Genomic DNA, 12,899 nt, shown 5'->3' with positions numbered 1-12,899 from the left:
GAAGCTCCCTCTGATGTAATCACTAGGTCCATTTTTCACAGGTTCCAGACAGGATATGCACGAGTTTATTAAGTTGTATAGATGCCAAAACCTCAAAGTCAAGTTGCACAGGAGTCCATGTCCTGCCTGTTTTATTTGCCTACATAAAGGTACATTTTACCCAATAACATGTTGGGAATTGTGGGAGACTGTGGCAAATTTAACAATGTCAGGTGGGGAACATGTTACATATATGAAGTCACATGTGTGTCAGGGGCTCATACAGTCCATATGAAAACAGACATGAATTAAGGGATTACAAAAGGTCACTCACTGTTCATAAAGATTTCAATTTAAGTCTTCTAGGATGAATGAAGATGTTACTTTAAGAAGGATCCCTGATGTTTATGGGATCTATGAAAGGCAAATGGTGATGAAAACTCCTGGGAGACCTCTGTCAGCTCATCAGCATTAATGTGCCCTCCCAACCGACCCTGGGAGGAAAGGCTGATGAAGTTCAGGCAATACTTACCATCACCTTGTGCCGTCCAATGAGGTTTGGGGATTCACACAGAAGCTGCACATCTGATACAGTCACTGCACAGGGCTTCTCACCAACCAAAACAGTGTAGTTCAGCTTGGCATTCCCTCCTGCCACTGGTGGGATCAGGTTCTTGCCCTGGATAGAAAGGAATATCACACCCCCCCAAAAAAATACCACCCATCAGGAAAGAGTTTGCCTTTCACGGCTTGTTTGTTCCTGTGAAACAAATGTTAATATTGCACTTGCCATTTGTGATTTACCATTCACTAACACAGAGAGGAAAAGCCAATTTACACAGTTCTGCAGAGGACAGCACAGATGTCCTGCAGAGGACTGATGACTATGGACTGTCATCAGTCGAGAAATCACAGAATCACAGAATCGTAGGGGTTGGAAGGGACCTCCAGAGATCATCAGGTCCAACCCCCCCTGCCAAAGCAGGGTCCCTAGGACAGGTCACACAGGGAGGTGCAACAGGCAGCATATGTTTGTCCTTCCTCATGCAGGCCTTGGACACCATCTCACCTTCAGTATAATGGGACTTCCCGGCTTCAACTCCAGGATCCCTGAGGGATTGAAAACCTCAAAGATTGGGTTTGGGTAGTAGGTGAAGTTTGTTTTGTTGAGGATCAGCAGGGACTGCACGTTGTCAAGAATGAAGCCAAACTCCTCTGGACGCTCAGCAAGCTCAGACTGGTGATTGGGATCAACAGCCAGTGCTGGAGCCTGACAGGTCATCTCCGTGCTGTTCTGCACCTCACAGTTCTGAAGAAAGAAACCCAACACAAGGAGAGTTTATGTAAAATGTTCCCAGTGCTGCGGGTGGGCAGATGCCTCACATTGAAATGCTATCCTATGTCCTGCTGGAGGACAGGGAGGAGAAGATCTCTTTGGTTATCATGAGATAGGCTGGTACTCCATTGCTTCAAAACGTACCCCGTACCCATCACACAATCCAGATTGGGAAAGGACTGGGAATGCTTTGCTAAGGAAGGTGCATGGAGCAATTCATACTGTAATTGGGCATCCTCTGTCTCTTCCCTGAGGGAGCTCAGCCTCTGGGGCTGCCAGTGTCACCATCTTCCCCTAACCTCATTTTGTTCTGGAAATATAAAGTTGTTCCTCTTTTTTTGTACAGCAGAGACTAGTCAAAGCCTCAGCACCACCCTGCAATTAGCTTTCAGGCTCTGGGGGTCACTCCAAAAGCGTATTTCCAGTGCATTCTTGGTTGTTCCCAGGATTCCTGTTTGAACATCAGGTTACCTGAAATGAAGCCCAGGAAGTAGAGTAGTGTTGACTGTGGGGTATGTGTCAGGAGGCCCTGGAGTTGGCTTTCAGCCCTGCCAAAGACCTGATTTTTTGTGTGTATTTGAGAAATGTAACATATTGTGAAAGGTGTTTTATCCTGAGTCCCATTTTAAACAACTAGAATTAGATGTCTGGTTGTCCTTCAGGATCTGAGCCTTCATCTTTCTATGATGTGGTTACTAGCACAATGCATCCTGGTCTCACCATGCTCTGTGGGGAGACAAAACCAGGTCCATGGGATCCCTGCTGTGCTTGACGTGAGAATCTTCTCCAAACTAGTCTGATACCTCCAGTATTGAGAGCACACTCATTATCTCAGCTAACATAGCTCAAGTGCTAATATTGCTTTGGCTCAAATCAATACAGAGATAAGTGACTTGGACCAGCCAGTTTCTTTGCTGGAACAGCTCTTGTAAGGAAGAAAAGGCACTCATTGCAAAACTGATGGGCAGTTCTACACGAGCATGTGTGAGATGATGAATAGAATTCATCATCTGCACAATGGCATGATTGTTTGAGACCACTGTGTCAGGCAAGAGCAGGAGTCTGTTGAAAGGATAAGATGAAGATGTGCAGGCTTCTGATTCTGCAGGAAAGTCAGATAAGTGTTTGGCTCTGCTCTACCTGGAAATATATTACCAAAACATACCTATGAATACACATAATTAATTGGATCAGGGTTTTCCCAGAGTTCATCACTGAGGTTTCCAGTTAAGATTCACATCAGACACAGAAACCAATCTCAAGAGATATTCCCTGAATCTGGTGAGGTGTGAGAATTGCTTTGGCTTTGGCCATCTGAGGGGAGATAGTAGTTCATGCAGACCTGGGATAATACCAAAATTGAGGTGCCTCAATCTGCAAACTGCACATACAAATGAATCTACCCCATACTTGTGCATTTTCTTTTTGGATCTACCACAGTTTCACCATTGCTTACGTAGCAGTAGATTATTCTAATGTCTGCAAAGTGCTTTGAGAACCTTGGGTTGAAAGCCCATGGAATAATGTAAAAAACATGAGAAATGTAGAGGATCTGGACTTCATGCCTCCAACCTAATTATTCCTTCTGTATTTTTTACTTTTGGACACTCTCCTTCTGGGATGGTCCCAGAAAGTGCCCACACACAGCCAACACCTTTTCAAATGCTGTTGCATGGTCCCAGCCTCCAACATACTAACAGGTGCTTCCTGCTCCTAACTGGAGGACTAAACTCACACCTTTTACAGGTCTTTCTGGAGCTTTCCAGCAACCCCTCCTAATTGGTTCTTTCCAAGTGAATTGTCCTCCCAGGACTTGGTACAGTCTTGCTGCTCTCTGTAAAGATGCTTCTGATTCTTCAGTGGTCAATGAGGGTTGAATTAGGCTTTAAATCTAGCTGGTTAAACCTGGATACACTCTGTTAGGATCACAAATAGTCCAGGGATAGACCCAGAAGTACCGAAGTATTCACAGTCCCTTCTAATCCCAGCAGACTCGGCTAATAACCTGAATTTGGGTCTACTTGTGCACAGGATGGCTGGTAAATAATGCAGGTTGCACATGGGTCAAGAGAGAGAACAGGTATCCTTGAGCCAACAGAAGAAGCAGGCTCAGGAGCTGAATGTCCCCTCATGAGCCTTCTCCCTGTTCCCTCTCTGGTTCAGTGCTCTTTCATGAAGAGAGGATGGGGTAATCTTTCTGAGAGGAAGGCATACCCTCTTTTCTGGATGCAATAGGAGATTTCAACCTCCAGAGGTGTTACCCTTATCACCACCTTGGATATGTCCCCTCCTGTGACCGATCCCCAGCTCAGCAGCCATACTCACGTTGACATGTTCCTTTCCACCATGCTTTGCCCGGATCTGAGGGTTTTGGATCAGGTCTAGGTGAGTTCCCCACACTGCAATGGGTGTGTTGCCACTAAAGAAGAAGAAATTAGAGAGCATGAACCCAGCTAATAGGTATCAGGGCCAAATGCACCAGCAACGGGTGATCTGTAGTCATAAATATTGATTGCAAAGTGTCTGACTACATCTCCCAGTCAGGAAAAACAAAGCAAATAATTTTTCATTCATTCATAAGGGAAGAAGTAAAACCACATGCTTGCTAAAACTGCCACATCAAACAGCATCTGGGTGTTTTTCATTGTTAGGACTCAGCAATCAGAAGCTTTGGTAATGAGGAGGAGCGTGAGAAGACTATCAGGGGTTCTTCAGAACAGCCCAAAGACTGCATGTCCTATATCACTTGAGGAAGGAGCCCCAAAAACCCTCAAAAGATACCGTTCTGTGCAAGCAGCTCTTGAGGATTCAGTGCTGCCTTGGTTGGAGGTTGTAGTCCCATCTTGCAAATTAAACCTGCTATAAAAAAGACCTCCCTGAATAAGATAACATCACCTCAGTGAACCCACTTCAGTCAATCCAGTAACCTGGTTCTGCAGCATCTAGAAGAAACAGAGCTGAAGTCTTCACCCTTGGTGTGTGAAGGGCATTTGCTCAGGTCCCATTTGGTGACCCAGGCAGGTAAACTCTGTTGTGTGTGTTTGTTCAAACATAGGACAGGATGGAGATTTCCATTCATGGTGTCCCTTTGCTCAGGCAAGAGCTGATTTCCTGAGGAAGGTGATTCATGCTAGCCACATCCCTGCATTTCATAGATTTTGTTGCTTTTATAACTTTTCTCTTAGCCCGGTTTAAGGCTGGAATATGCAAGTGGAACCCTTCTCATTCCCCACAACCACTGTCACCAGAAGGAAACAGCTTTCAGAAACACCCTTCTTTCCTTTCCTTTGCCTCTTCTAGCTGCAGGCAGCAATGATGTTTGTGGGACTTCAGGGAGCAGAGCAGAGGGAGGAAGGAAACTGGAAAGGAATGGGTCCAGAGGAGGCTACAAAGATGATCCAAGGGCTGGAGCACCTCTCCCATGAAGACAGGCTGAGAGACTGGGGCTTGTTCAGCCTGGAGAAGGCTCAGGGGTACCTTATAGTAGCCTTCCAGTACTTGAAGGGGTCTAAAGGAAAGCTGGAGAGATACTTTTTACAAGTAGTGATAGGATAAGGGGAAATGGCTATAGACTGGAAAAGGGCAGATTTAGACTGAGAAAGAAACTTTTTTAAGAAAGAAATTTTTCACTGTTAGTGTGGTGAGACATTCAAGATCAGGCTGGATGGGGCCTTGAGCAGCCTGGTCTGGTGGGAGGTGTCCTTGCCCATGGCACGGAGTTGAAACAAGGTGATCTCTAAGATACCTTCCAACCCAAACCATTCTATGATTCTCTGATTCCCAGATGCCAGTAGGAGCTGATGCACTGGTTGGCTCTGAATGCATCAAGGGGAAGGGTTCACGATAGGCAGCTTTAGCCATCCCCAAACAAACCAGCATTGCTTTGCAGGGTGAGCTTTTTCTTTTGCAGCACTGTAGCAGAGGCAACATGATGTGAGGAATGAAGTGTGGGGGGGGAAGAGTTATCTGAGAAAGCAAAACCCTCAGCTGTCAGAGCTCACGCAGCCAAGGCAGGATGAGAAAATGTCATCAACGGACAGCCCTATCTCTGAGGGTTTCCCAGGGTGAGAAGTGTTCTCATTAGTTTCAGCACCTGCCTCCCTAACTCTTTTTGGAAACTGTCCAGCCTGCAATGTATTTCCTGGAGCAATCTGCTGAGAATGGGAGGAGAGGTCGTGTGGAAATCTGTGGGACTGGGAAAAGAAAGCTCAGAATCCCTTTCCTGCCTCCAGGTAAACCTAAGCCTACGTGAAAGGTGAAGCAAGTGCATTACAAATGAGAAAGCACCAGAGAAAAAACACACTGTAAGGAAGAAGCCTGTACTGGTCAACACATCTCCCCCAGTTCTGATCTTTGTTTTCCATGTTCCTCGTTTATCTTCCTTTATTAATCAGGTGGGGCAGGTAGAAATGAATGCAAATATATGTCTCTGCTAAGCAGTACAGCTGCCAGGCTGCAGTGAGCTGCCCACAGCTATCTGGGATGGTACTTCAGCACTTCAAGTTACACCCACACTGATAAACCAAGCAGAGAGGACACCAGCTCAAACAGTGGCTGGTGACCATTGATGCCAATAAACTGTTAACAACAGCCCAGGCAATGCCTGGTCACAGTTCAGGGGATAGCAAGGACCAGGGAGCCCTTCCAACAAGCAGAATAGATGAAGCTAAATTGCCTTGAATGAGGAAGGATTATTAGTGGTATGGATGAGGGCTACAGATGCTCGCTGGTATCAGGACCAAAGAATGGACCTGAATTAAGTACTTGCTAGTTTAAACATAGCCTATGTGAACAAGAAGCCTGAAAATTTGAAGTCATGAGCCATGAACTCTTCCAAAAAGCATTGTCAGAGCAATATCTTCCAGCACATGCTCCTGGGACACTTCTCTGAGAGGTTTCTTATGGATTACATTCAAGTAGTTCTTGTATGGACTGATCCATAGTTAGGACATTTGACCTTGAGTTTTGCAGAGTGGATCAAGCTCTTGCTCTTTGAAATCATCAGATGTGATGAGGAATTTTTAATGGGAAATTTTATGGGTCAAAACCACATTTTGTCATTTCTCTAAGATCTGCTTGGATGGTTGAATTGCCTTGAACACACAGGGGATCTCTTCTGAAGTCATACATCCACTTTAAAAGAGAGCTCCCCCTCCCTGTCTTACGGAGAAAATACCCTCTCCCAAAAATTCAGCTTCATAGAAAGTATTTACAGGCAGAGCTCATTGCCAGAAACCAGAAGAGAAATGCATAAACCAAGTTGTTTTTTCTCCACTGGCTTGGTTCTTCTGGGTTTTTAGCTGTGAGCTTTTAGAATTTCTATTATTATTTATTATTGTTATGAATATCTGCTGATTCAAACTTGGCTGCAAGTTTTCCATGTTCCAGACATATCAAATGTGTGTGCACATGTACAGATATTTGAGTGTATATAAAAATAAATCCTTTTATTTAATCAAGTCTTTAAACCCACGTGTTAAAAATTCTGTGTTTGGTTTGGAAACTGAGCTTGCAGGCTCAGACCACAGCTATTAAGAACAGCCACAGCACTGAGAAGGGCATTTTCTCTGGAAAAAAAGAATAAAATGAAAAAAATCCAAAACAGTTGGGCTTACTGAAGAAAGAAAATCAGCCCCAAATCCTCTCTTTGGCTTGCAAATTGAGGAAATACAACTTTTTCTTGCTTTTGCATGAAAGTCACAAGCCAATACCTTTGTATCTGCAGGTGAATGCCTGGTCATGGCAACTTCTTGTCTAGGTTTGATGCAGAGCCTGGAGAGATGCTCCTGCTCAGCAAAATAAGATGCCAGGACTATAACTTTTCTCAACTTAACTCCTTATTGTCCCAAAAAGCTCTGAGTATAATTTTCTGTCTGCAGACTCAAATAATTGCTGGATGTAATGCAAATCAAACCCAGATCAAAAGTATTAATGAAGCCTCATAAAATTCTAGTTACCTGCCAGCCCAGTGTGACTCATTTTTATTTTTATTTTTTTGGCTATGGAAGTAAATTAGCAGTAATCTTTTCTTTATTGTCTTGGAAAATGGCACTTGAGAAGGTTTTAAGCCAGGCTCAGTACATTCATTCACTAATTTTGCAAAGCTGGTTTAGTAGCAATCATCTATCGCTCAAAACAGCTTAGCCCCACAGCCAGGAGTGATGAATCAGAGGAGCACAGTGGATTTGCTGTAATGAATCATACTGCATAACAAATATACAGAGGAACAGCCTCCTCAGTCTATCTCTAGATCCACGTGTCTTGACTAACTTATTTCTTGCTCAGTTCTCAGGACCAGAGCTGGCTGCACTTCCATCCAGCCCTGCACTAATGTTTGTCTCTGCTGGATGGAGCTCCACAGATGAAGAGTTATGGTGTTTAAAACAGTCCCTGACACCCTGAACCACAGTGGTGAGCCTGGATATTGCATGTTCCCTCCCTGCACCCTCACAGAATTACAGAATTACAAGGTTGGAAAAGACCTCTAAGATCATCAAGTCCAAGATCATCCTTTAAGATCATCCTCCTCCAAGGTTATACCCTTTTGGAGTGATTCAAAAGTGGACAAGAAAGAGGATGACGATGGAGGTGGGTAGGTCTGGTTAAAATTAGGTCCCTGTTGCCACTTGGGTGGATGCTTTCTGATTTCAGAGACACCAAAGAGAGAAAGGGTTAGAGGTAGAATCTGAATGGTGAGACAGATAGAGTCCCAGTCACCAAGCCTGGTAGCTAAACACCCTCAAAGTAAGCTGGGACACACTAAACAAGTATCTCTTCTTAATATCATTTATGCTGGGAGGTGGGACAGAAGATCCAAGGCAACAGGGTTTGGAATGCAGAGTCTTTGCACCCTCAGGCTAGGAAAAGCTTTGCCAAAGCACCTGAAGCATCCCTTTGGCTACTTCTTTGTCTCTTGCTGGAAGCTTCAGCAGAGAAATCAAGGAGCAGATGGGCTACAGAGAACTCCCAGCCAGACCTGAGGCAAGGCCAAGGGAGGACCCTGTGCTACAACTTCCCTGGAGATAATAGTGGAATTCACTCTGCTGGGCTGTCAATCCTGTACCTTTTAACTGGCACTGAAGTCACTTTAATAAGGAAGGGAGTAAAGCGATTTCTCATTTCACTGATAACCTGAATTCTGACTGAAAATAAAACCCCCAAATGGAAAATCCAGACCTGAAAGCTTCAAGCCCAACGTGCAAAGATTCAATCCGGCTAAATCAGTAAATTCCCTCACGGTAATTAAAGGCACTAATTGATTTGTGAAAACATCTTCCGGATGGGAGCTGAACTGGGGGGATTTACAAGCCCTGCTCCTAATCCCCAGATACTACAATCAGCCCAGTTTGACAGGGGAGCAGAGAGCTGCTGTGGATGAATGAGAGGAGACTAAGATTTCTTATTTTGTACCTTCACAAGGACATACCAGTGCATTTAATGACCAATTTCTCTTTTCCTGAGGCCACTTCTGAGAGCATTTGGATATGGCTTTGATGCTTTCCACAACCAAGGCAAATGTTCCTCTCAGACACCTTCATGTGAACCCTCTGAATTCACCAAAGCAGCATCAATGGGGTGAAGAGAAAAAGGGATGTCTAACAAGAAGGAAGGCCCTTTGGTAGGGCAGAGACCAGGACTCCCTTTTTGTTTCATCTCAGGAGACAGCCCTGGGTCTTTCAGGCATGACAGCTAAACAAGCAATGCTTAGTCCTAAGCCAGCAAGTACGTGAAGGCTGTGGGAAAGGTAGGAATTGCTACTTTCAACCCCAAGGGACATTCACTTCCTATGACATTCATTGGCAGTTGGATTTTGCTGCATTAAGACAAGAAACTTTGCTCTCCTAGTAAAGGCAGGGTGCAGGACCATTAGATTTGGACTACAAGGGGTTTGTTTGGAGAAAAACGAACTACTTATCCCTCACTAGACTCAGTGGAAGCTTTTTCCTTAGCACAGAACACACATTGAGCATCCAAGATATTCCAAGGAGTGCACAATGTACTGTTGACCTTTTTTAAAGGAGGCAAAAGCACCAGCCCTTATGGTCTTGTGCTCTGGGGTATAACTCTGCATACATCTATTTCTTGATGACCATGATGCTTGGAAAGCACTTTTCTATATCAAGGATGAACATGAACACACCAATACTGCATTAGAAAATCATGGGAGAGGGTGGCTATGGGATGCTTACCTGAAGATGCTCCACTCAGGCTCAATCCTCAGTATGGTTGGATCCTCTACATATTCATACTGCAACTCCTGATGTATCTTGGCTTTGTCCACTCTGACAGACACCTTAACCTTCTCAAAGCCTTCATCTGAGGCAGTGGTGTTACAGACAATGTGCTTGGTGGATCTCCTGTGAGCAGAAACAAGTAAATATAAACCAGGTGCTACCAGCAGCAAACTTTTTGGTGCTGCCAAAAAGTGCCCAGCTACTTACTCTTATGTCCTGTGACCTTAACCTATGCACTGTGAAGTAACAATACTCTCTGCTATAAGAATATGCTGTGAATGCCATGACACATTTATCCAAGGAACTGACATTGCCTTTTCATTAGTTTAAATAAAACCACATGAGCCATCATTTCTCAGGTCTCAGAGTGAAAACTGACCCTCTCCCAAGGGAAGTCCAAACCAGACCTCTCTGTGATTAAATACTGGATAGAAGTTTCCTTCCTGCCTGGAGACATACCCAGCAGCAGCTTGTAAAAAGGGGTGTTTGCACCTCAGCTTTCCAGCCTGGCCTAATAAAGTTTACTTTGCATTAGGACTAAAAGCCAAGCTGTGTTTAAGTGCAGTTTGCAGCGTGCCTGGGATTTTGCATGGGAGGTGCTAATGTAGTGGGAAGCATTTTGTGATTGTACTCCAGAGTATTCTGCATAAACCTTTCCTTTTGGGGTGGCTCAAAACCAGCTCCAGGTAGGAATTTTGCAGTGGCCCTTACCTTCTATAAAGAGCTTCAGATACCCTCAACCTTGTCTGATAATGTTAGAAAGGATGAAGCAGGGTGCATCCTTCCCTTGCAGGATAGTACTCACCTTCATTGCCTGAAACACCCTGAAAGACCATGCTCAATCCCTCCTAAAACTCTCATGTCTGTTCTGTAAGCAACTCCAAGAGGCTGTGGTTCCTTCTTGACCTTTCAAAGCACAAGCTGTGACTTCACCCTCCTGAATTATAGATGTTGGATCACACCACAGTTACAACAGGCAGCCAGGAGCAGGAAGGGTATTGCCCCAAGAGAGTGGTCCCAGGTCTCCTGTGAAAAGGCCCTTCTTCTGCTGAGGACTGGCTGGGAGAAATATGCCAACTTCATCTTCAGCCTCCACCAATACTGGCAGCAAAATGTGTTGCACTGGGTAGTTTTGAGCTGCGGGAGCCCCTGGGAACAGGATTCAGGCTCATTCTCACAGGGATCAGGGAACATTCAGCAGGTAGCACTGACATTAAGCCTCTCTCAACTGCAATTGAACAGGAGCCAACCCAGAGCTGAAATGTTGCAAATCATCCATTTCTTAACACTACAGGACTATTCTGGGGATAAAAGGGAGGTGTTTTAATACTTAGAGCTGATGTTGTCAGATTTTCTTTGTCGCCTCTGCTAAAGCAGGAACATGAAAATGAATCTTTAAAATGATGTACTCCCAGAACAAGATGCAAACCATGGGACCGTGGAGAATTGTAGGGAAATTTGACAAGGGGCCATGGAAAAAAAGAAAAGCACATCAAATACCAAGCAAACCAATGAAATAAATCCTATTCTTCTACCCAAAAAACTTGCACAATAAGGTTGCACACAGTGAAGAAAGCAAAAGTCTCGTTGCTGAATAGGCATTGCCTCAGGCAATAGAGGCAATTGAGGGGACAGGGTGTTTGGCTTGCAGAAGATGTCTCTTGACTATAATTGCTCATAACTTTCAGACCTGGGCATGTAGAGTAGGAAAGATTCATCTGTACCTGTAGAAGAGGCAGGGTTGTCGCCCAAAGGTCACGATGACATTGCTGCCTGCATTGAGGTTGTTGCCTGTGATTGTCACCTGGGTGCCACCCGACACCGGTCCCCGCTTTGGCTTGAGATCAGAGAGTGTCAGAGTCTGTGAAGGCAAAGGGTCATGTTGAAAACACAGCAGAGAAGTGGAGTCCATTGCCCTTCTCATTTTAGTGATGGGGTTAATCTTAGCTGGACTTCAGAAGATGACCATATCTCCTAGTCAGTAGAGGAGCCCAGGATGACACTAGTCCTATCATAGACACCCTGCTTGAATGCCAAGTTTGTTGGGACAATTTCAGACCTAATGCCAGTCTGTTCTCCTCACCCCTACAAAATCCAGCCTGCCCTTGTATCCACTCAGAAATATTCTGTGCTTGCAAACTCACTTCCCCACCTGGAGCAGCTGGAGCCGTGATCTCCACCTTTGCTGCTTGTTTGACAGAGCTCAGGTGTCTTTTTGCTATCATACAACACCACCTCTGAAAGATAAAACTTCAATGTGCTGATCAGATATTAATGGGGACTCCCTTCCTCCAAACTGTGGAGCTCACAAGCAATGAAAACACTCAGGTCTTTAAGACCCCTATAGATCAATAGACAAGGGAACAGAACCTTCTGTAAAACTCCTGAAATATGCCTAAAACCTCCTCTTGTGCTTACGAGCTTCTTCCCTGGGAAGGAGGAGATCTGTGGTTCAGCAGAGCACCTGAAATCATGTCTTGCCTCTCCCCTATGTCCACCCCACAACCCCAAATCTTTCTCTTTTTCTTATGAAACTTGGGTGCTGAGACAGTCTAGACAGTCTAGTGCATGAGTGTCCTGCACCAATACAGCATCTCATGTTGAGATGCACTTGAAAATACAAGAGCCAGAAAAGAAGCGCTGTGTAGATTAATACCTCTTCCTTTTTTCTCCTGATTTTCTGAGCCTTTTTACCAAACATAACAGGGTGCTGTGTTAATATATCCAAAAAAAAGGGCACAATTCCTTTTGGAGCCCCAAATCTCAAACCTCTTTTTCTTACTCACCTGCTCTCCCTTCTTCCCAAAATCAAGATAAAATACTTGCACTCTAAAAGCACAGATCACCCTGTTACCACAATGCAGAGAGGAGACATCCATTTTCAGGGAGAAATTTGGAGTTGCAGTTTATTCTTTCATTTGCATTTTAATAGAAAAACTTTCCACTCAGTCCCAAGTGAAAAGCTACTATATGCATTTAAATGAAGATTATTTTTTTTTTCCCCTCTCTAAGAATGATGACACAAATGCTTGAAGCTCTCCTCAGCTCCTCTGAACGAGCAGGTACATCACGCAGTCACCTTATTGAGCTTTGGAAACCATTAATCCATGTTTATAAAACCACCTGACATACAACACAGCTCCCTCTTTCATGCACGTAGAGAATTCTCTGTCCCTGTCCCCCCTCTGGCTAATCATTTAAACAAAACCAACCCAGGTTTCCACTTTGCCTTTGTTCAAAAGGAGGATAGCACGTGGAGAAGGAGCTAAAGATGAAAATCAGGTGTACAGCTCTGTAGCAAGAAATTCTATTGTCAGAGTTGGACGCTTCTTGTGTTTCAACTTGAGTGG

The 12,899-nt window shown here is 44.5% G+C and overlaps 1 protein-coding gene across 1 annotated transcript in view; it reads right to left on the bottom strand.

Annotated features, from left to right (window-relative positions):
• PLXNA4 (plexin A4) overlaps window positions 1-12,899 on the bottom strand; it is a gene marked incomplete at both ends in the record, with an annotated part of 461,339 nt that overhangs the window by 52,053 nt on the left and 396,387 nt on the right. The window contains 5 exons of the mRNA XM_084267731.1: window positions 512-658; window positions 1,049-1,288; window positions 3,641-3,734; window positions 9,505-9,672; window positions 11,274-11,410. Coding sequence (XP_084123857.1) covers window positions 512-658; window positions 1,049-1,288; window positions 3,641-3,734; window positions 9,505-9,672; window positions 11,274-11,410 — 786 coding nt within the window. The remainder of the gene's footprint in view (window positions 1-511; window positions 659-1,048; window positions 1,289-3,640; window positions 3,735-9,504; window positions 9,673-11,273; window positions 11,411-12,899) is intronic.

This window comes from Gallinula chloropus (assembly GCF_964237585.1).
Source record: "Gallinula chloropus genome assembly, chromosome: 1".
NCBI classification, from domain to species: domain Eukaryota; kingdom Metazoa; phylum Chordata; class Aves; order Gruiformes; family Rallidae; genus Gallinula; species Gallinula chloropus.
This window is presented reverse-complemented; position numbering and strand designations above follow the sequence as displayed.